Source organism: Phaenicophaeus curvirostris, chromosome 5, assembly GCF_032191515.1.
Source record: "Phaenicophaeus curvirostris isolate KB17595 chromosome 5, BPBGC_Pcur_1.0, whole genome shotgun sequence".
Classification (NCBI taxonomy): domain Eukaryota; kingdom Metazoa; phylum Chordata; class Aves; order Cuculiformes; family Cuculidae; genus Phaenicophaeus; species Phaenicophaeus curvirostris.
In genome coordinates, this window is record NC_091396.1 from 6,329,965 (window position 1) to 6,354,579 (window position 24,615).

Genomic DNA, 24,615 nt, shown 5'->3' on the forward strand with positions numbered 1-24,615 from the left:
TACATATCTAATGACTATTTCATTAGTGGAGAATGTGTTATTGGGAAAATAGAGGAGGTTTGTGCATAATTTCTGAGGAACTGCATTAAAATAGTTAGCATTCTATTGCTCTGAATATGCTGAATTATCTGTGATTTTTCCATAATGGAAGCTCTTGACTCATATTGGAGTTCCCGTTACAATGATTGCCACAAAATATTTATTATGGTGGTGCGATGCCCAACCGACTTTGACTTTAAAGCCTATATTTTGGTATTAATTAATAACCACTTGTAATATTAACTGAACACAAATTACTGACACATAAGTATTCATCCAGACGGAAAGGCACAGATCATTATATAGCTCCTAATGCAGCTTCCACTGAGGTCAATGTCAACCACTCTGTTGACATGATAGTTAGGTTGGTCTCTTTGCTGTAATTAATGTGCTGCAACTCCCTTTCCTATTTGCATGCTTTTATCATCTTTGAAAACCTGATATATGGGTAGGGATGTACTGTATGCAGATAAGAATAATCTCTGTCCAGAGAAGAGTCCTGCTGGTCTGAGCTGGTCTGCCATCTTATTTTTCTACCGTTGTGCTTCAGTTATTTGATCTTAATAACAGTCTCAGTGAATGAACTGCATGCCATAAATAAGCTCTTATAGACAAACACGATGTTTACTTCCTGAAAAGTGTGAATACTGGCCAAGTCATGCAACAAGAACAGGGAACAAAAAATACAGGTGAAAGATGTGTTGGGCTTGGAGCAAATCTGTAAGAATTGGATTTTTCAAGTTTTTACTTAATAATGCTTTTCAGATCATGCCTCCTAACCCTGGCTTTTCTGCACATGTACAAGGGCACAATTGTGCTGGGTGTTGCTTGTAGTATAAATTGTCAAGACTGAGAGTTTGAAGGATGACTGTCCAAAGTCTTTTATCACAAATATAACTTTTGATTTCTAAGCTACATAGGAATGTGAGATTTTGTATGTGTAAGCGTTTTTTCTAGATTCTCCCAACTGTCAGTGTGTAAATATATCTTCACGGCTCTATATTGCTGCTGCTTCTCTGAAGTTACTGAAAGAACGAAAAGAGCCTTGCTATGATAATTAATAATACATATAAGTAGAAAAACATGTTTTTTTAGGATTTCAAGTATTTTGAATTTGGTTCTCAAGAAAAAGAAATACAAAGGAAAATACCTTGTATTTTGGTTTGGTACGTTTTTAGATATAAATATATATGATCGTATGTGCAAAGGCTTTTTTTCTTTCTTGGTTTCATGTAAGTATGTGCACTAGGTGGAAGGTCTGAAAATGAAGCTGTTCCTTTTTGATTTTTTTTTGTCTTTTTCTTTTTTCAGAGTAGTAGATCATTCACTGGGTGGGGGGAGCGAACGATGATAGAATTATCAGAAAGTCAATACCCCAGGTTTTGTAGTCAGCACAAATGATAACATGAATACGTTAAATACAACTCTCACCCAGTAAGTAATTAATCCTTTGTTATATCTAGTACTATCATAATTCCATATAATTAGAATCCTTCATGCATATTTGCTTTAGTTAAACATCTGGGTAGAGACTCCATAAGGCAGAATGCATCACTGAAAAAGAGTGGACTTGTCCTTGATAAGTGGTTTCATATTGTAATTCCCCTTGAGAAAACCACTCTACAGTTCAGGTACAAGCTAAATCAATAGACCCTTTAAATTGCTGTTGGGTTATATAGGTTATACTAATTTTCTAACCTTCTTGAAATGTGTAGTGGTAAATGGAAGCGTCTCCTTTACAACCTCCTGAAAGGCTGACTACTGTTCACTTTGATTATGGGAATTTGTAACTAATCTCTGCTAAAACTTGGACTGTTTCTCACAGTCAGACTGCTCTTCAGTGAGTCTTCCAAGTGCAGTAGGAAAGATTTTTCAAACAAATTACTTAATGCAGTGGGATCGGATCTTCGCCAAGATACTGTCTGCATTATCTGAGGTTTGGCAACAGCAAAAAAGTTCACGTGTTTGAAGTTTTCCACGTTTCCAGAAAAGCTATTAATGTTTTTAGCTCCCTCAAGTCTAAGCCATTATCAGAGAGAAGTTTGGTATAGGTTCAAACTAGCTAATGTAAGTTATTTAAGTTAATTAATTGACAAGAGACATTTAAGTGCAGTTTGACCCACACCTTTTTTTAATAATGTAGCTAAATCTTTGCACGCTTAGTGCACAGGAACATGGTTTTTGGAGACACGAGAATGTATGCAGACTGGGTGTCTTAGATGTTTCCGTTTTTTTTATTTTTCTAGAGTAAGGAATAAGGTTTATTTTTAAGCTGTGCCTAGAGTTGTTCAAATTCTGATTTTATTCCTGTACAGTTTTTGAATGCAACTCTTTACATTTTAGTATGTTCATTCTATATGTGGGAAAAAAGTGATCTCACAAAGTGTATTGATGAAGTTAACTATGTAGCATTTTCCTTTCATTGACTCTCCACTGGAGATGCCATTCAAAGGAGATATGGAATAAGAGGCAAAAAATGAATGTATGGTCAGAGCTGTTCTATGTCAGTTTTTCTGAGCAGGTTTAGTTCATGTAGCTTTTTTTTCAGCTGAAGAAGTGCTGATATTACAGGGATCCTGATGAAAATAGAAACTTCTGAGCGAGAGGTACATTTTGTTCCATCTGGAATCCATATCAGGTGCTGGCTGCTGATGGGGGCATAGGCTGAGGGAAGAGTTAGTGTTTGAGAAAAGGAAAGTCTGTGGGAAGTGAGATGGGCATTTGGTTTTGGCATTTGCTTTTTATATCTGCTTATTAACCTAGCTGCATTTCCGCAATCCAGAAGGCTTTTCTCAACAGCAAACACAAATTTGCATGAAACTTGATAAGAATATTGTTCTTTAGGAAATGATTTGCATTCCAGATGTGGTAAATTTAGCTGTTTCTTGTCTTCCCTTGTAATTCTCATTATGATGTATTCAGAAAATAAGTATTTTCAATGAATTAAAAAGATTATAGTGGGACGGGATAGGAGCAGTTCTATTTGCGCTTGATAATGCTTCCTGTTATGCTGTGACCTTTGAAAAATCTCTCAGATATCTGTAGTTCCCACAAAGTCTCTAAAAACCAAAGGGAAAAGTTGTGAAATTATTGATATTTTTTCACTGTTTCAAATCGCTTAAAGATGAGCCTCCCATAGAATCAGGGTCCAATTGAAAGTATGGCATTTCCCTGTAGTTTGTCTTAAGTTTTTCTTTCTCCTTCTCACAGGAGTATCATGACCACCCTACCTTTATCAAGAGTTGAGCAACTGAGTGTAGTGTGCAGACAGCACAAAGGAGAGAGGAACTGAGCGTGACAGGTCTCTGGATCAACAAATAACAGCAGAACATTACCTGAAACTGCTAGAAGGTGTACATGCAATATCACTGAGGGCTGGTTGGATGGTAGGGTTCTACTGACTACAGGTGATAAAACCAACCAGGAGCAGAGATGGGGGTGGAGGGCAGGCAGTGTAAAGAGGAAAGGGGGAACCCTCCATCACACATTGGTTCCCATCTGCCACACAAGACTGAGAGCCTTTGGAGAAAGAGCTGTGTTTCCCTCAGGTGTGATGGTGTCAATTTATTGGTGTGGCAGGTGGGATGCATCTCAGGCAATTGTATGGGGAGGGTGTAGGTGTGGTTGAGAGTGAGGAGCTTCTCCTGATCAGCACTGTCCTTTGCTTGGTCAGCTTAAGAAATTGAGGTTAGCAGTGTACCTTTTTTTTTCATGTTATTCTTTAATGTTCTCTACGGTTGTTCACTTCAGCGACAAAAATGATGCAGTCACAATTCTAGATCATTCAGATACTGATGTGAGAGATGCTACAGAAAATTGTGGGTGCAGACAAACAAAATCATATTTATTGTGTGTTTTGGGCACTGAACAATATAGAAACACTGATGAGAAGAAAGCGTAGATTGCCTGAATGCTTTGTTGGAGACAGTAAGTGTTTTCTGGAATAGAAATATTAAGTGAAAACCACAAAGATTTCGTTAAGATTTGATTGAAATCTCACAAAAGTCTTACAAACTAGTAAAGTAAGTTTTGTAATGTATGGATGAAAGATGATTAATACCTGTTATTCCTACAAACCTATTATAAACATAGAATTTTGTATCCAAGTTTTTAAACATAGAAATTTGTCATAGAAGAAAATGTATAAATAAACTTAATGTAAAAAAGTAAACTATGCCATTTTTCTGATGTATTCTATCATGTTATCCATTGGAGTCTACCCCTTCACTTTATTCCTTTTTTTAAAAAAATATTACTCATGGGTTGCGAAACTATGCGTATCACAGACAGTTTTTATTAGACAATTACATTTTATTAAGCTTAATTGTATGAAGACTAACTTCATACAGACTTTATAAAGAGAAAAATCAATATGGTTTTAGGCTTTGGTCCAGTGGGACCAGCAGCTGTTACTTAACCTTTTATCTATCACTTTTTTTTTTTAAGCTTGAGTTTTAGTGCATTTTTGAGGGAAATCGAAAGAAGCATTTTACAAGATAAAGAATTGTGGAAATAACATATTAGCTCTGTGTATTCTCTTTTGAAGGGAGTGCCACAGTGTAGATAGATATTATGGTATATTGCAATGTTTTCTGCATGCGGCTATTTCTGTTTAAGTTTCTGTGGTTGAATTTGAGAGGACTGTATCTTTGTTATACAGATTTGCAATATGTTGGCAAGTGTTAAAGTTTTGCTTTTATATCCCTTGCATTTATTTTGCATTTCATGTTCCTTAAAGTCTAATTTTTCTGTTTTCACCATTTCACGAAGTTAATATCTTTTTGAAATTGCCAGGTCTCTTTGTTCTCAGGTACTTGTGTCTGTTCCTCATCTGCTGTAAATTGTGCTGAAAGCAGTATTTCTTTGTTAAGGAGTCAGAGAGACAGCAGTAGACATTAAATTCTTTATTTAGTCCTCTTAAATTGCTTACCCAGGACTTGCTGATTCTTTTGAGCTCTTTAGATAATTCTGACTCTCATTTAGATTTCAGTTGGCTCTTCAGAACTTGACATTTATTTTCTGCTGCTTCTACATATTTTTTTTTCCACTTGATGACTTATGTCCTTCTCCTTCTGTCTTTCTACAATCCGTATTCTCTCCCATGGGACAAAACTTTGATCTGTAGCAGATACACTCCTATTTTTCCCTTCAGCTTGCTTGTCTCTCTTCTTTTTGCCTGTTGATTGTGCATATCAATAAATACAAATGAAATCACATATACAGCTGAAGGCAAGATAAAGTTTTGGTTAGTTGACCAATATGTGACACTTAAAACCAATGCATTTTGGGGCTACTGTTTAATTGTATTTAAAATGGAAATGCAGTACCTCAGTACAAATGCCTAATATAGTAGGAACAACACTAAACTGAATTGTTCTCACTATACTAGGGGCCTCCACTTAAGTGCAGCTTATAAAACCATGAATTTTTATCCGTAACAGCACTTTATATATAATTAGGGTTTTTGAGTATTTTAAGCAACTGTTTGAAGTTGAGCGAGGACATAGTTTAAGATGTAGAGAATAATTTTTATGAATTATGTAATCAGAAATGAAAAGGACATCCTGGATGTGTCTGTGGAACTTCCTTTAGAAGTAGTTTTCTGAAGGGATTTGCAGGATTTTCTTTCATGTAGTTATCTAGTGTATGGATTAAAAAAAAAAAAGGAAAAGAGGAGATTCACTGCAGGGAAATCACCCCAGCATGGTTTTGAAAAGTGTCCCAAGAGTCCAGAACAGATTTCAGTATTCCGTTGAATGATGCTTTAATATTCAAACAACGAGGTTCAGTAGCAGATAAGACTCTGGTACTGGTGATATTCCTTAATCACAGATGTTAAAGCACATAAACAAAAATCTAAGTATTTTTACGATATGCCTAAAAAGCGCAGTAAGAAAATAAGTTGTTTACATTTGATACTTTTCAACCATGATGTCCTTACTTTTTATGTGTCTAGCGTATCTTAATTCATAGCACCACGAAGGAGAAAAAGGAGACAAGAGACAGTAATATTGGATGTGACAGATCTGTTGACAAGAGTTTCCATGATTCAGGGAAGAAAAAGTGAAAAAAAAAGAAAATGCAGGATGAAAGTTAGGAAACATATATATATATATTTACTATTCTGATTTTGGTAGACTCTGGAAATAACACCAGAGTTAGCAGTAGTTTGAGGTATTTGAGCCATTGTGAAACTTAAAGGGTTGAATTGCTATAAACTGTACAACAAAGAATAATAAGGTCTCAGCAGGAGGAGATGATAGGATGGTCAATAAACTTTTTGACTTTCTAAATTTCTATACGAATATCTGTAAAGATTTTAATCAAATGGCGGTGGCTTTAATTTCTTCAGTTGAAAAATATTAGTATTTACTTTTTGTAATGAATGTTTTATTCATACTTGAGCAGGACTAATACAGAAATTAGGATGCAACAGCAATTTTAAACGTGGGGAAATTGGAAGAAAAATTGGGAAATTTATTGCTACAGGAGAAACTTAGTATAATCATATTTTGTTATGATAGGAGTTTAAACAGCAAGGAAATATATTTTTTTCCAATTTTACTATATAATTGTGTATATATATCTGCTGCCAGTAATTCTGTTCTATTAAACCTGCTATCTCAAACATGTGAGGCAGATGGACTAGAAATGGAGGTATAGATACATCCTCTCTAAATGCTTCAGCAGAGTAAGGGTTTTGAAAATCTGCAGCTAAACTTATATTCAAAGTTGATGCCTTTCTACCAAGTCAGCAGGCTTTGGCAGCAAAAGTTGCTCGATGCAAGTGGATGGCTGTGGCGTGAACAGCCAGCCAGCAAGGCTTTATTGGTATTGCTGCTCTGCTCTCAGTACGACACCTGTGTGTGTTGTTTTGCTGTTGTGACATGAGTATTTGTACAATTGCTACTAAATTCAGTTGTTATATTCAGCAGCTTTGTTCTGGCCTCGGTCTTTCACAGAAAACGTTACCGTGATGATGCTTATCGCTAGGCTTCCTCTGCAGTCAGCAGGAGAGATATATCTTTTTAGAGAGTGATTTGGCCCCTGGTCACAGTGTTCCCTGTTTGAAGGGGTTTGTTCTTCTTCATGAAATTTAACACGATGCCCTTGGTGTTGGAGGAGTGCAGAAGAAGCTGCTCTGTGCTGCCTTGCTTGGAAATCTTCGTAGCATTCACCTCTGTGATGGCACTTTACATTTCCCTCACCAGAAATCACAACTATTTTCTTATTTCAGTTTACATTACCCATACAACTTCCAAGCCCTCCCATTTCTCTGTAAGTGCAGGAGAACACTAATTTTCACACTCCTCATTGCTTCAGCTTTCCTCCTTGCCCTAATAAATACTCACAAGATCAGCACTTGCATTTGGACTTGATGATTTAAAAAGTCTTTTCCAAGCTAGCAATTCTATGATTTTATGATTCTGTGATTGTCAGTAAGCCAGCTACATGCTTGGTCACCAGGCCATGGATTCAACGCCTCATTTTTCTTGGTTTTTCTGAGCAATTCAGCAGAGTCAGGATTTAACTTTTAGTAACACAGAGGATTTGTTGGTGCTTGTAGTACTGGGTGGCAACTGGTGAGGAATTCAGGATCTTGATAATAAATGGAGGGTTAGTCAAGCACCTGAGTCCCCTGACTGCTTGTATCACCCTTATCTTGACTTCTTAAAATGCTAATTTGAAAAATCAAGTAGTATATTAAAAAAAAAATCGTGGTATAGTAATGCAATAAATGTAACTTAGTAATATGAGATTTACGATTAGTGCTGCATGATACAGTAGCTTATAATTAGCACAAATCACGTTTATGTTAAAAATAGAGTAGGGGAATTTAATATAACTAGCTAACCTTACAGCATGTTCTTTGCCTTTTGATAGCCAATAGAAAAGTTGAGTGGACTTAGGCAAATCTAGATGATGCTGCCAGCTGATCTCACTTTGCACTTTCTTAACATGCTCATATTGTTGTGGCATGTCTCTGCCTAGAAATGCATTAGCCCTAGCTTTATACATCTCACTTGTGTGCACATTTATATACATATACCCAGTGTCTGTGTGTGCACATGGTTATGTATGTAGAGTCAAATGATCTGGGACTCATTTCTCATCTTGTTGCCTCTAGGTTAATTAATTAAAAAAAAAGTTTTACAAGTTTAATTTCTAGTACTTGGTTATAGCTGATCAGTGAACTTTGCTATAAATTCTTGAACAGTAAAATAGGCTTTCAGAGGAGACTCATGGACAGTTTTGCCAGGTAAAGTAGAAATATTTCAATTTTAGCTCAAATGAGAGAAAAGCTTAGAAAGACAAAGTGAAATTTCCTGTAGATGTCAAGATGTTTTATTGAACAGCAGAACTAGATGTAAAATTCTAAAACTACTATAACAATTACAGAGCTGACTGAGACAAGAGTGTTAACCTAACTGTATTGTAATAAATGATGGAAAAAAGCATTGCTGGTTTTCAGAGTGTAGAAGTAATGTATTTGAGGGTAATAACATTGAGGTCAGTCAAAAGTTTTAGATAGGCAGTAGAAAATCGGACCAAAGGCAGTATTATGGACGTAAATGATGACGAATATCAGAACTGAAAAGGGTAATATTAGCCATCAGGTTTTGGTGTGAATGGTTTTCTTATTGAAGACTAAATCCTGTAGAACTGATGTGAAAAGTCAACTCTACATACAGAGGACAAACGTATATTTATGCAGTCTATATTTGAGTAGGTGTAAAGAGTCTAACTTCATTTTTGGACGATGTCTGCTCCAGATTACAGCTGTGTAAATCCAGTGAGGATTCATTGCTCTAGGTAAAATGCCCTCTGAGTGATAGCTTGAAGAAGAAAGAAGGCTTAAGATACCTATGCGTGAGTTTGGGAGAGGGAATTATTTTTCTCTGGGGTCAGTCACAGAATTTCGTACAGCCCCTCCTTGTGATGTTTACTCTTTGCTTTCAAGGCTTGTGCACTTCTTAGTGGATGAATACAAGCTGTCTTTTATTTTCTTTGGGTTATCATTTTCAGTATCACGTTATACGTGGTGATTCAGTTTGCTGTGTTATTTCCTGAGGCCACGTATCTATGCCAACTGCAGGTTTTCAGAAATGTCCTTTTGCTCCTTTACCCATTGATGGGAACTGACAGTTGCTTCTTTTCCCTGATGAGTCATTGATTCTACACAGCAAAGGGTCTGCCAAAAAGATGCTAGATTGGTTTTGTTTATTTACATTGATTGCAATAAAAATATAAGGGGAAATTGATGCAAACAGCTTGATTCTCTAGCTGCTAGCTTTGTAGAAACCAAATAAAATGCACCAGCATTGCTACCAATTTCTGGGCTATTGAAGTTGGAATAGGTTGGGCACTTAAGACAACATAAGTGGTCATAACCTGCTGTGGTCATAACCTGCTATATTCATATGTGTGTCATAGCGTCATAGAATCACCAGATTGGAAGAGACCCACCGGATCATCGAGTCCAACCATTCCTATCAAACACTAAACCATGTCCCTCAGCACCTCGTCCACCCGTGCCTTAAACACCTCCAGGAAAGGTGACTCAACCACTTCCCTGGGCAGCCTGTTCCAGTGCCCAATGACCCTTTCTGTGAAAATTTTTTTCCTAAAGTCCAGCCTAAACCTCACCTGGTGGAGATGCCATTCCCTCTTGTCCTGTCCCTTGTCACTTGGGAGAAGAGGCCAGCACCCTCCTCTCCACACCCTCCTTTCAGGTAGTTGTAGAGAGCACTGTGATTTATGTTTGAACTGTTAATAAATCAAGCCTGGACCACAAGATCATGCGTTTTTCTCAGCAGGTAGGGATAAAACATCCCAACCAAATATTTTGCACAAATTATGAAGGACATAAAAATTGTCCTCATCTGGCGCTAAATCCCAAAGTTTTTGGTTCACTTTTCTTCCTCCCTGTCAATCCCGGTCTGAAACACAGTGTTTAGGTAATGCCAAAATACAAAAATATAAATGCCGTTTGAGTGTAGAGAATGCTTGTACCTCACAAAGGCTGGAATTTCTCGGGAGCTAATCTGCTTATCTGCTTATTTTTTTTTCCAAATTTAGTTGTTAATTCAGAATTCACTGAAATCAGATAAAAGTAGTTGAAACTCAGGTTGGATACTATTAGAGTATGTTATATATTAATAATATAATTATATATACTTTATATTTCATGTGTTATTTGCATAACTGGATCATTCACTGTTAATTAATTCCTTCCTTCCCACTGAATTTCTAGGTAAAAAATGCTTATATTCATAAAGAGAGAAAAAGCAGCATTACAGTGCTGTTATCATTATGATTTCTTTTCCATCTTGTTTGCTTATTTTACAGTTTTAAAGATTAACTTCCAGATATGTTGATTTAGAAATGTGATGAATCTTTTTCTCACCTGAATACAAAAAACATTCATGTGTACGTGTCTGTCACCAAGAATATCTTCAAGCATTGCTTTAGAACCACATAGCCAATTGTGCACTTTGCAAGTGTTCTCTGTAAGCAGATTACTATTTATGATGTATGAAAAGAAAAGGTATAAAGTATACTCTTTTAACTATTGTTTCTTTAAAAAAGTAGCCAAATTCATGAGGCTGTGATCTCACCATCTCGCTTAATTTTCTTTGAATTGACAGTGGAATGCCCTAAACTATTAATTGCAATTCGATTTGCTGAAAGAAACATCTGTCTAAGTTTCTTTTAAACTACAGACTGTATTTCAGATATCCCTTGTTTTAAGGGTTGTTTGGTTTTGTATTTTGGGGTTTTTTTATTGGCTTGGAGTTTTCTTGGTTTGTTTTTTTTTTCTTTCTCTTTTCAGTCAGATACATTTATGTACCATAAATAATTGAAATCCTTATAAAGTTTTATTTCAGCGACAGGCTTTGTAAACCTAGTGGGAAAACAAAATCAATTTTACTTTATACTGACATAGTACATATTATTCAGTGAGAAATAAACTCAATCCTTATTTTAAAGCTTTACTTCTAATATTTAAGGAACTAACAGTTAGAGGTAGAATGATCTCTGGGGTGCAAGTCTTTCCAGTTACTAGGCATTTTTCTCTGTTGCATACTGAAAATTAGAATTTGATGAAATGTTTACTATAATCTATTAAATCATGTCAGTGAGAATAATAGAAGAGTCAAAACAGCTGACTAAGCTTAAAACTGTAAGTGAATATAATTCCCTGAAAACAAATTATATTGGAATTTATACTGACACTACATCAATAGGCTGATGGTAGAAGTAAAATGACTTGCAGCTGGAGTGCTACAGAAGACCTTAACATACAGGGTGTTGCTAAATTGCTCTTGTTTCATAATGAACATTTGTAAAAGCACATCCATGTGCTAAACTGGTGACTATTCATTTTCATCGCGGGTGAATTTATGACACACTATTTTGCAAAATGGAGTAACAGGTGTAATAGGTTATCCAGGGATATACAGAGATGAGGTTTATTCTGTGTATTGCTTACAGTGGATTTTACTAAGAATGGGTTTAACTTAGTTTGGCCACATATAATTGTATTGCAAAGTGAGTAGATAATCCTGACAGTTCTTGAAGCTTGGAAGTCACTGGGGTTTCATGGTGTCTATAGCAGGGTAGTACGATGATGACACATGTCATATTTACCAAGTCAGCCTCTTTCAGAGCTGTCCTGTAGTACAAAACTGGCATCCAAGTTCAACATTAGCAAATTATTCTGATTGTGAGAATCCACTCTCTCTCCACACTCACATAACTTGTCATTGAGTCTCACTGTTTTCCTGCTGAATTCCCTGCTTTTGCTTTATCCCACATGGTGAGGGGTGAGGCCATCCTTCTTTAAGAACCATATTTCATTCAGGGTCCTAGATACAGATTAGGCATTTTAAGTCTTCTCTGAATTCATAAGAATCATGATGATGAAGTCGTGTTGATATCTAGTCCAATTGTTTTACATCTTGCAGTTTTTTCTTAATTAGACAAATACTCTTCTTGTTAGTTAATCAAATTCCGAGGAGTCTGCTGACATTAATCAGGAAAAAAAATCTGTATTTGTGATTCCATGTTTTGTCACATATGTTTTCAAATATGAAGGACATGTTGCAAGTTTGCAATGTAGAAATTGAGGTGACAAAAATAGATGGGCTAATCTGAGGGTTTGTATCACACGGGTGCAGAGATGAATTTTGCTATCTTCAAATAGACAGGTGTGGTTCTTGGGCACAGTGCCAAGAGTCAAAGCTTGGTATCAGAGATAATATTATCCAAAGTGAAAAACCTTTGAGGACCTAATAGGAGATCTGAGAGGTGTATCTTGTATCTTCATTCTTATTTCCTTTTCTTAAAAAGTTATCTTCTAATAGTACTGAGAGTTTGTTTTGGTTTGCATCTCACCGTGCTAAGTTGATCGTTGGCTTTTTGGCTTCCCTCCCTTCCCTAGTGTGTCATAAAAGATAATAAGAAAGAAAATATAAGTGCATACATAGTTTGTATTAAATTTAATTTAAAAATTTGGGAAAAATGCTAGTTCATGTATACAGGTATGTATCAGTATCTGCAAGACGACAGAATGAAACCTGCATGAACTGAATACCCCCGGGGAAGCATAATTGGCTGCTTGGGGACAGATGGCTTTTAAATGCTCAAGCTAACCTAGAATTGGAGGGAGGGGTGTTACATTAATGTGATTGTTAAAACAGACCGTTACCACTTCAAGGTAATTTTTTTAAATGCAAGGTTTAACTTTAAACAAAAGCATGACATTTTAATGGCAACAGAGACCATCAAGGCGAACACAGGTTTAGTGATGCTTAAAGAGGAAAGGAAGTGATGACTTTACTGAAACTACCTGATTACTTTTAGCAGGAGGAAATTCCACCTTGACCTCTGTTCATCAGCGGATTAAAATGGGAGTATTCTCTGAAGCTTGTCAGGCTGATTACACATAATGTTGTTACTGCTGAGGCGAGCCAGCTCTTTTACAGTGATGTATACCTTGTTTAAAGTCACACGTAGCTGGAGTGGTAACAAAAACCCCCTACAGGTGTTTCTCTATAAAACTTAATACAGGAGATTTTATTAACATTGCATGTAATGGCTAGAATGCTAATATTTATCAGTAGCCAGATCTAGCAGTAGCTACATTTAATTCATATAGGTTCTTTCATTCAATTTGAGCAAACCTCTCCATGTAAATAATGCTAAATTGTGGAAGTTTCATGATCTTGGCATATAGGTTTTCTTATAAACCTATGATGAGTTTGACTCTGGGACCTCTATTTGACAGAATTTGGTTTTGTTAACATTAGTTATCCATATTAAGGTTAACCAGATTACTATGAGTGCTGTTTAGTTACTGTAGGTAAGTGTAGCTGAGTCTTCATACACTGACTTCAGCCAGTGTCTTCTTACAGTTATTCTCAGACGTATTTCCTGTTCCCCCACTACACCTGCAATTTTTCCTTTTACTCTGGTGTACAGACAGAATGAAAATTATCTGAAAGCACAGTTTCTTGAAATAAATTTCATCCACAAATTGAAAGAAAAAGCAAAACTTATCAATAAAATAAAATATTTTACTAAGAGCTAAGCTTTTTATCTACCAGCTAAGAAACTTATTGGAAAGATTGTAGTTTTTAATATACTGTCCTGGGAAAACATAAGAAATTTTTTGAGTGGGCAAGAGGAGAGATCTCTCTCCTCTTCTCTGTTTCAGCTTTCCTCTAAAAGGCAGCTTCTACTGTGAAGTTAAGCAGTTGTAGTAGAAATTGTGATGAAGCTCTTTGCTGAAATTGTTGGGTGCTACCATGCAGACCATAACATCTCAGTTCTTATTTTGCCGCACCAAGCAGAAATTGGAGTCATTCTGTGCTTCATTAGAGATGCAAACTCTCAAAGAACTCTACGATTTTTCATTTGCAGCTTTCTGTCGAAGACTAATATAATTATTGCTGAAATTTCAGTATTTTTTGCCTGAAGTGGTGTGTCGATTCAAGAGATGTTATATTCACTTTGTCTTATAAGTATCCAATATATCATTTAATACAGAATAATTTGCTGTTTTCATGAATCTGTCGTATTTCTTGAGCTATAGCTAAAATAGATAGGACTTGTATTAGACAGCATGCTTAATTTGGTTTACTGGATTTCTTTGCTAAAGGATACATTCAAAATCCATTAAAATAGAGTTAAGATTCCTGTTTAACTTAAAAGGGCTTGGATCTGATAATAAGACAGTGCTGTTCTGTTGCAGAGTTGAGGTTCTTTTTTCTCTCCTTCTTAGAATCAGAGGTATAGTAAGAAAGAATAAAATAAAATAAAATTGTAGGAGGAATGGATGTTTCAATTCACTGATCAGTCTTCTTCAAAAGAAGAATTTTAAATGAAAACATATATTGGTTTAGAATTAACTCTAATGCTTAATAATTAAATTTGATTCTGTTCTAGTTGATACTGTAAGGGGGTTTAAGTGAGGAGAACTTGTGGAATGAAACAAATTTTACAAAGTTAAAATAGATCTCTCTCATCCTCCTCTCAAATTACTGGGTCACAAAACCTGATACTTGCAAAGTTTTGCTTTGTTTCTTGCATGGAATATCTTATATGACAAGAAAATTCTCAGGCTATGTACCATGACTCATGTTAAATACATCCTTTCTGACTCCTGTTCATCACAGACAATACACTATTCGTAGTATTTCAGTCTGATAATTTGCGTACTCAGATGCAACACATCCTTTTAACATACAAAACTTCTGTTTATCTATGTTATGAGAAATCAAGTTATCATATAGGTGAACAAGGGGGCACACTCCAGTTCTATAGTGAGTGTTGGAACTAATTCGATTTGGATAAAGTAGGACTGTCTTAAAGTGCCTGGAGTAATGTTTTGAGATGATCTCATGCTTTTATTTTCTCTGTTAGACAGGGCTATGAAGAACTGGAAAGACAGCTGAAAGAAGTTTTTAAGGAAAGGAGCAATATCCTTCGTCAACTATCGAAGACTTCTAAAGAGCTTGAGGGAATTAAAGTAAACCTCCAGGTTAGTTTGTCTCAGTTTCTGTAGGATTGATTACCTTGATTTTTTTCATTTGGCATCTGTTTATTACAAAAACTGTTGTTGGTTCCTTTTTTTTTATTATTAATTGTGTAAATAGTTACTATTTTGTTGATCTTGTAGTTAATATAAACCTGATGTTTTTATGGAAAACAATGGGTTTGTCTACTTACCTGCAAAAATGAAGACAATATGAAAGTAGAGCAGAGAAAAAATACAAAAGAATAAGCTGTCTTAGTGGAGTTATCACTTATTAGTCTGGGCAGCTATGATAAAAGGATTTCCGTTGCTGCTGCAAGTTGCTACTTTTCTGTTGAGTCATATGAACTAGTTCAGCTGCTCCCCTCACCAACCTGACTGACTGGATTTACCCCAGGGCGTTACTTCACAAGTTTAGCTGACAAATTGTGCTAGATGAGCCTGCAGCTGGAGCTGATACTGCTCTGAATTAAACTCGGGAGGTTTTGGGGTATCATGGGTAGACTGAAAGGGCAATAGTCAGATTAAGTCTGGAGTCAAATCAGCTCCTCAGAGTGAAAAGTAGATTGAAAATTCTTCTCTGAATTTGAGGTAATGAAATCATCAGATTGTAGAGTCAAGAGCAGGCCTGTTTTTTTCCAGATAGAGTCTCTTGGTCAGGTGAAAACATTCAGACTGCTTGTCAGTTGAGATTTGTCTCCGTATGCCATGCCACTTTAAAGGACAGTACTTTTCCTCACATTGTATTTTTATCATCATGTTGATATAAGCTAAATGGGAAAAATAAAAGGAGCAGCATTCCTATGTCTATTTCAAGTACAACGCTGGTACTGTCACTCAGTACTGTGCTATATTATATTTTAGGCTTCTGTGGTTTTAGTTAGTGTCAACTGGTTCTATTTCAAGTGACCTGATGCCTATTGGATATTTTCTTCCTTTTTTTTTTTAAATGCTTTAGCACTCTTTTATTGTAGTTTTTTTTAGAGAAATGTACTTCTTGTAAGAAAGGTATTTCAGAATGGTATTTCTTACGAAGCACAGCTGAAGGTAGCACTCAGCAAAATTATACTATCAGATATTATAGACTCAACACTGCAGAGAGCCAGATATAGGCAAAGTGCTGTAGTATTAGCTTCTCTAAGTACACACTTATCTTTGTCATACGATCCTAATGCTTGTAATCATTTGTTTGTTTCTAAATCTGCTTATTTTATTTGATCAGCTCTCATTTAATATTTGAAAAACAGCCATGTATTGTTAGCTGCATTGAGTTACGGTAAAAGAAAAGTCAGACTTTTCATTCCTTTCTGAGAAGTGGTAATGTCTGTAATTCACTGGGGACATTTTGTGAAAGAGGATCAAATTAATCACACACGAATAACAGTAAAGATATCTTTGCTTATACATTTCTTCCTTTGCTATCAGTCTTTGAAAAATGATGAAGCGTCAGCCAAAAGTGATGTGCAGAAACTTCTGGAAATGGGCCAAAAGCAAAGGTAAGAACCCCCCCTTCTCCCTTCTATTTCTCTTTCTAGACTGAAAAAAAGACCTTCAGTTCTTCAATACGCAACAAATAAGAACTGTAATACAATACAGATAAAAGTTCTTATTTTTACTTGTATAGAGAAGGATCAGATATGTAAAAGTCTTTCAGGTATTCCATACAAACCTATTAAATTATAAAAGCAAGACTTCAGCTAATGTCCTGTTTAAACATTTACATGTTATATGGCTTGCGTGCAACTCAAGTTACACATCTCAGTATCATACCTGTCCTGGCCACGGACTCCATCCTTCATTCATGAATGTGATTTTGTAGTGTTATAATTGTAGTGCAGCTTTTGTGAAATAGAGAGATTAATTGATTGAAAATATTAATGGGCTGTTCAGTAAATAGGTCAAAGTTGCAGTTGGGAAAATTGAGTCTACTAAGGGAAAAATTTGTGTTTCTTAGCTACATACTACAAGTATTCTTCCTAATCTTACCCCTAATTCACCCCTTAGAGTCTCTCAGGGTCTATCTGAAAGTACGTGTTGACTTTTGCTTCTAAATAAGTCAGCTGTCGGGTATACTGCACAACAGCAGTTCTCAGAGATACACCCTGGGTTGGCAATATGAAATATGCTGCTTAGAAGCCCCAATTCTCCTTCAGCAGAGGAAAGGTTTTACAGTATACTAAAAGAAAAACCCTTGGAGCTACTGTGGCTACTTGGCTGATGTTTACAGGCTTACTGGATTTTACTTGGAGAGGTGTGGAAGTTCAACATAAGAAGCAGGTGTTAAAAATGAGCCAGGGAATGCCCCTCATAGAATTTCACTTTGGGAGGGTCGCAGTTTATTTGCCAAGAGCTTCAGGCTGCTTCCTGTGGAGCAAGTGAAGAACAGTGAACATACTGTTATTTTTTGTGTTTGAACCAATATTCAATATATATTCCAATGTTAATCTTATGATCTACTTTCTTTGAACAAATGTGAGCCACGTTTGGTATGTGGGCACTACTTTGACTATCCTCTGCAGTGATGGATGATGCAGTAAAGTCTACAGCGTTGGAATCTCAGATTGTGTAAATGTAGTTCAGTTGACTTCAATTTAGGAGGTTTTTAATCTTTTTTGTGTGTGTGTGTGAATTCTTCATTACTTCCTGAGTTGCAAGTAAAACTTGTTTACTTAACTAATATGCCTCAAGTTTTGTTCTTTCTGTGCACCATCAGCACTTTGAAATAATTGTATCTGTTTATATGATAAGGGAGCTGTATTGTGCTGATGGTGCATTGGTTTCGTGCTGCTTAATCACTGTTTCAATTAAATCTGTTCTGTACTAGTGAAATTGCTAAAAGTAGTAGAGTTGTAGGTTGACAAGAAAGGTGGTCCAGCTGCTCACAAATTTTGTTCCTGCATGAACTAGATGGTTTCCATTTCAGTGTAGTTTTCACCAGGCTAAATTATTATCTGTGTGTAAACCCAGTGTTGGTCTTCCACGAAGGTGTATCTGTGCAAGCAGGAGCCTTTAGAAAAGGCTCTTCAGCTGTTTGGAAATATGTCGCTCATCTACTTTGCCACAGCTCCAAAGTGTATCATAATGCTGTGGGCAGAAAAGGATGGCCAGTAGAGGTTCTCAGACCTCTGTAATGCTCACAACTCTAGATTCTTCAATCCTCTGACTGCATCAGTAATGCAAAGTTTTGGGGGTTTTTTTTATTTTAATTAAGCCAAATCCATTTATCCTCGTGGGTTTCTTTTTCTCTTGTCCAGTTGTATGCTAGAATCTTTTACTAAATTTTATTATTTTTGTCTCCAGAAAGAGCGAGGTGAAGGCTGACTTTTATCAGAGACATATTTATTTCTTATTTTTAAAGCACATGGACTATTTCTTATTGATAATAGTGATTCCATTTAAGTGTGTTTTCAGTAGCCCACTTTCCTCACTTTTTGGTGCCAGTCCTTTTTACTAGAAGTTATGTACCGTCAGATGTTTTGCACAGCAAGCTACTTTGTAGATGTAAAAGGTGGCCGACTTCCATCATAAATAATTTGTCTCGCATAGCCAATATTGTTTGCGGGGTTATTATGATTCTATGAGCAAGGCACATACACACAGTACATCTGTCTGTTACTCTGAATAATTAAAAATATGCCTTTCCTTGAATTTGAAGAATTATTTCTTATTGGGCACTCTTGATGAAGTTTGTATTTTGTGTTTTCAACAAACTAGGGAAGAAATGAAATCTCTCCAGGAGGCCTTTCAAAAGCAGCTTAATGAGGCAACTGAGAAAGCAGAAAAGCAGCAGGCTACCGTGAGTGATTCCCTGTCCTTCTTACATTATGTTTGTTTATTTCTTCTGTCTCTTTTTAAAATCCCTCTGTCAAATCAGAATTTGTCGTTATCTCAAATAATATGGCGTATAAAAAAGTTGTAGGATGCTAACACATACTTGAAACTAGAGCTGCAGGAGAAAGTAACTGAAAAAAGGTTAGATGTTCAAAAGAACCAAGATCCCTCTCTCCACTATTTTCTGTGGGATTTTGGAGATTTGGGCCTCGAGACAAGCATAAATTTTTTCACTGATATAGTCTTTATAGACCCTTATGTCCCATCTATACCAATGAACACTGTATGTTGATATATCAATTTATATTGATATAAAAAAATCCACACTTTTTTTTTTATTTTTGGAATTACTACTGATATTCAGAAACAAATTTGGGTTGCAGTAGAGTGTCTGTTTTTGACCGCAGCAGATCTAATTATCACTATATGAATGTACTAAGTGCTGTTAAGATTTCATGCTTTGATGACATTCTGTTTCTGGGTAAATGGTACAATTGGATGGTTTTTTTGAGTAGTGCTGTAATGCTGTGGGGCATAAATAGCTACATTTTTCTATTGCAGAAAAAAAACCCACAGAAGGATCGTGTTTGCTGATTAATTCTAAGATGTAAAAAGATTTTTTTTCCTATGTTGGTTGGTAGTATTCCTATAATACAAACTCCACCGAGCATAAATTGACTAGATGATCTCCAGGGGCTCTTCAGACCCCAGTCCTTCAAAACTCTGGACTTGAAAACAAGCTGCTAGAAGGGGTTTATAGATCTGCTTTTAGTTTTATAGGATGCACAGACACATTCCCACTAGCTTTTTCAGCACAGTGGATTCTAGTCCTACAAATTAAAGAGAGAAAACATATTTTGTTATTTAATCCCTGTATTAGATTTTGATATTCAGGACTAATTCAGCTGTGGGTTAACTAAATCTCAGATGTAGGGAATGAATTATTTGCTCTGTTGTTCTTCGTGATATAGTGCTTTTTTAAACTTTAGCAGCAGTGCCTTGTGCAAATTTAGTCCACACTCTAGCATTGGGGAATAGCACAACTTTTGTTCTACACAAGTCAAACAAAATCTACTGTTAATTGTCATCAAAAATATTAGCTAGTGCAGAAACCAGGAAAAGCCCCTCTGAGTTGATAACAGAACTTGGCTTGGATTGTCAGCTGGTTACAGAAACTGAATTCTTGAGCTGTATTCTAAAACTTGCCAATAATAGGATATTAAATTTGCTACTGATTCTAAGGCGAAAAAGGAAACCAAGAACTGTGTCCTTGGTTTGTGACATTTATTTCTTTATGCCTCAGAGTACAGTGTACGTAATGGAGCTCACCAGTACAGTGAGATTGAATGAATATTCAAAAGGTGCTTCAGGATCCTCAGATGAAAGCTGCAATAGAAATGGAAATATATTATTACTGTCACACAGGATTACTTTACACCTGGTTTCTCCATGTGTTTCACGTTTTCCTGAAAGCAATATTAGAAGAAGGTGTAGGTACTTTGAGGCAAGCCTAGCTAGAGGATGGGAGCTCAAATTTAATTCTAATTTAATGAATTGCGAGTCTTGTTTCTAATCTAGTTTAAGCACAGTTTATTCTATTTATTTGGTGAAGTAATTCTTGATTTTCATTACAGTAAATAATAGAATTACATTTCTCAAAGCCATATGAATAAATCACTGGAGAGGGGTTGGTAATATTTATTTTCTGCACTTGCTAAGGAGACATAGTGCAATGCTTACTGTATGTTAATTGGCTGTGGTTGAGTCACCTTCCCTGGAGGTGTTTAAGGCATGGGTGGACAAGGTGCTAAGGGGCATGGTTTAGTGTTTGATAGGAATGGTTGGACTCGATGATGCAGTGGGTCTCTTCCAACCTGATTATTCTATGATTCTATGATTGGGGTACAACTGCCTGAAGGTGTGTTTAGTTAGTTAAATGGAAAAGTATAAGTAAGAATTGACAAGAATGAAGTCAAATCACATGAAAAATAACTTGGAAAGTATCCAAGGACTCTGACCAAACCTAAAAAAGAGGGGAGTTGCCACAGCAGTACATGATGCTGCTTATCCAAGTCTGCAACATATGGCAGGACTCTTCACTATCAGTTGCACAAATGATTCATCAGAAACAGTGTCATAAACGTTCTTGTGCATACTTGTCCATCATTTGGCCCTTTAGGACTGGAGAAGCTGAGAGTCATTGGCCAATAAGAAGTTTCTTGTTGGTACAGCCTCGTGGAGAACAGCCAGTGAAGCTGCTGCTAGGCAGTAAGAGCTTTCTGAGGGTAGAAGCAGCAACTAGGACTTCAAGAAACAATGAGGAGATATAAAGGCATTCCTGAGCTTTACAATACTACTCACACTGAGGACTGATCTTGTGGCCCTTAGCAGGAGTGAGCATTCCCTTACTGGGTCCTTTGTCTGCTGCATCTGTAGCACTAACATATGAGGAAAAGCATCAGTCTCTCTTTGAACAGGTCTTTTCTAGAAAATGTATCGCAGACCTCAGATAATTTTATGCCTCTTGTTTCAATTGCTCTATCCAGGATAGTAAAACATAAGAGAGGAATGCTAGTTATGATAAAGATGGTTTAGGTTTTAGAGTATTCCATTGTTGCAAGTTTTAAGGTCAAACACAGGCTTCCAGAAAGCCTTAGGTTGTGAGGGAACTTCTCTACAGACCATCTCACACTCGAACAGTGGACTATTTGTACGTCTAAAAGCATTTCTTAAACAGTGGAAGCTTGTTTGTCAGAAACATCATGGTGGATTTAGTTACATAGCATGTATATAAAATGTGTAAGACATCATTCCAAATAACCTGTTTTCCTTTATAATGATTGATGAAGGTTACCAGACCTCTTTGGTCTGCGTTCATTGTGAAACACCTAAGCAATTTATAATAGGTTGTTATGCAGTAAGAAAATTAATATCAAGTGGTATCTTGAAATATGAAGTGGAACCACTTCTTCCAGAAGCGGGATGAGGTACCATAGGCTAATTTTCACTTTTGTTACCAAAGAGACAGAGGTCAAATGGCAAATAGGACTTGAAAATGTTTGAGTGGTTGTTGTTGTTGTTTTGGGTTTTTTTCCAGTGAATTTGAATAAATAGGGTAAGCAGTGATTCTGTATTTCTGCATCAGGTTAACGGGCTCTTAGAGCTATTTGAAGGAAGGCTCTTCACTTGGCTGTGCTTTATGCTAACTGCCTGTGTCTTAAGAAATAACAATATTTTAGCGAGTGACCTTGAGGCTTGCGAAGTTGTTTGCCATTGACTGCAATTAAAGTGCGTAAAAGAGCTGGATTGTTCTCGGTGACAGAGAAAGTAAAGAATGAAACAGGGAAGCACTCAGAAAAGTCTTGACTTGGTAGACTAAGGTTAGCCTGTGTTTCACATTTTGTTCCTGTTGGCATTTTATATCATGCCAATAATTTTTGAAAAGATATGGTAATGGAATTGTTTGACAATGCAATTACAGTACCATCTGTCAAAATAAAGGAGAAAATAGGTTTCTGTAAACTCCTTTTTCCCCAGTGTTCATTCTGAATATTGTGAATTAAGTAACACATTATGCGTAACTCGTAAGTACTAACAATAAAGAATATGATTATTTTGAAATCAGTAGGATTTTTTTAGTAATAAAAGACTAACATAATATGGAGAATTTAATTCAGTGTTATTTACTCCCAGTCAAGAATCTTAAGAATCATCACAAACTCATGTCTTGCAATGTTTTTAATAAAAAGATCTGATGTTCATTTCACTTCAGAAATGTCTATTTTGTTTAGTAATGGTTCTTATGACAGTTCATAAAGTCCTAAGCGTCTCTTTGGCAAAAATCTGTTTTCTTAATTAAAATACAACTTACAGCTTGAAAGATTTAATTAAGAAATCATAGTAGGTAAAAATATATTCAGTGTCACTTTTAGAAGTATTTAACGTTTTGTGGAACACTTTTTTCCAAAGGAAAGCATATTTCCCATGTTCTTGGTAATAGCCTAAGCAGATCTCTCTGGCTTTTGGAGTCAACTCCTGCACTATAACTTGAAAACTAGATGATGAAAGTTAATATTGAGTAAGATAGGGTTTCCAGACATTGCCAAAATACTCGTGTGTTAATGAATATATTCCTATTCCATCTTAATTACCCATAGTTTAGTCATGAGCAAGATACAAGAAGTCTGGAGGTATGCAAATAAGCAAAGCATACAGCTGATCTTTGACTGTGTGGTGGTGATGTTGTATTGCTATTCTTCTGTCCTTCGCCTGTAGTGAATAACTAACTATTGTCTGACTGTTAAAATTAGATTACTGCCATCTGCTACAGTATTCTGTATTTCAGTGGGGGAAAATTGAATTTGAACATTTCAAGGTCACAGACTGCTGTGAGTACAGGCCACTGGATGGAAGCTGTTACCTTTTATAAACATAATGAGCTCTGAAACACACAATGCTCTGAGTGCTTTGAATGTCTGTCTCCAGGAGACAGAAGCAGTGTCCTTGCTTAATATTGCAAAGCTCAGCCTTAGAACAATATATTTTCATTAGGTATTTTCATAATTACAGCTAGATAGTAATTAAAGGCAGCCAACACGTGGAAAAAGGTGAATGTCAAACAAGAGCAAAGAGTGAGTAGAAAGAATGAAAAGATGTGGAAAGTTTCTTAGTTCCAATTTTTCAGTTTCTGTGCTTTTTTTTTTTCTTTTTTAGTGTTGAGTGTAAATGTTCACACTTGTTAATTATGCTATCAGAATTTGATGACTGACAGTAGAATTTTTACAACTTTTCTGGAGAATGGTATTATGCCTTGACCTTGGGATTGTCTGAAAGCATTATACAATGATCTGATACAGACTGTTTTGCCTTAAAGCACAAAATTATACACATATGAGGTCTGACCCACAAAAAACTGAGACTGTGCCCATAACTATGTAGCAAATTAAGAAAATCAACTATATTCACCTTCAAAATAGTTCCCTTCTGAGTTGGCACTGAACTGCATACAACGCTGCCAACAGTCAAAGCAATTCCACTGATCATTTTCTGAAAGGCTGTTGACAATCTCCATAATTTTTGCTTTCACATCATCTACGGACAAAAAAATGAGTTTCTTTGAGCATCAACTTGATCCTTTGGATCTCTTCACTTCAGTCAATAATGGCCTTAGTCAACAGTTGAAAAAATACTGGATTTTTTCAGTTTCACAAGCAACTCGATGTTTATACTTGCACATCAACATTTTTCAACTGAGGATAAGAAAGCATCTAAATTTTAATAACACACCCACTTGTACTGAGAGAAGTGATTGAGTTGAGTCTTTTCTCACTGTGACAGGTTAAAAGGTGTTTTTATAACCATCTCTTTGTTTCTCCTCTCCCACTCTTGTTTCCCGAGCTATAGGTTTAGTTTTGGGATTTTGATGTTGGACCTCGTAGATGTACTTAAATGGATAGATAGGGTCATCTCTATATTGGCTTTAGTAGCCAAGCCATATAGATCCATCCTATTTAGCTCTCTGCAGCTGTACTTCATGATTATGTGGCTTTTCAGCTGTTAGAGATTGTGTAGAAGAGCTTTAAAAACCCTATTATAATATGAAAGCAAGAATTAATGACTTCCTAATTAATACTTTTATTACCTTTGAAAAAGAAAGGAAGTTTTCATGTTTTACATTGTTCAGATAAGCTAAAACAGTAGGTTTA

At 36.1% G+C, this 24,615-nt stretch overlaps 1 protein-coding gene across 1 annotated transcript in view; it reads left to right on the forward strand.

Annotated features, from left to right (window-relative positions):
• LUZP2 (leucine zipper protein 2) overlaps positions 1–24,615 on the forward strand; it is a 198,292-nt gene that overhangs the window by 74,378 nt on the left and 99,299 nt on the right. The window contains exons 2-4 of the mRNA XM_069857454.1: positions 14,968–15,085; positions 16,505–16,575; positions 18,794–18,875. Of these exons, the coding sequence (XP_069713555.1) occupies positions 14,968–15,085; positions 16,505–16,575; positions 18,794–18,875 (271 nt within the window). The remainder of the gene's footprint in view (positions 1–14,967; positions 15,086–16,504; positions 16,576–18,793; positions 18,876–24,615) is intronic.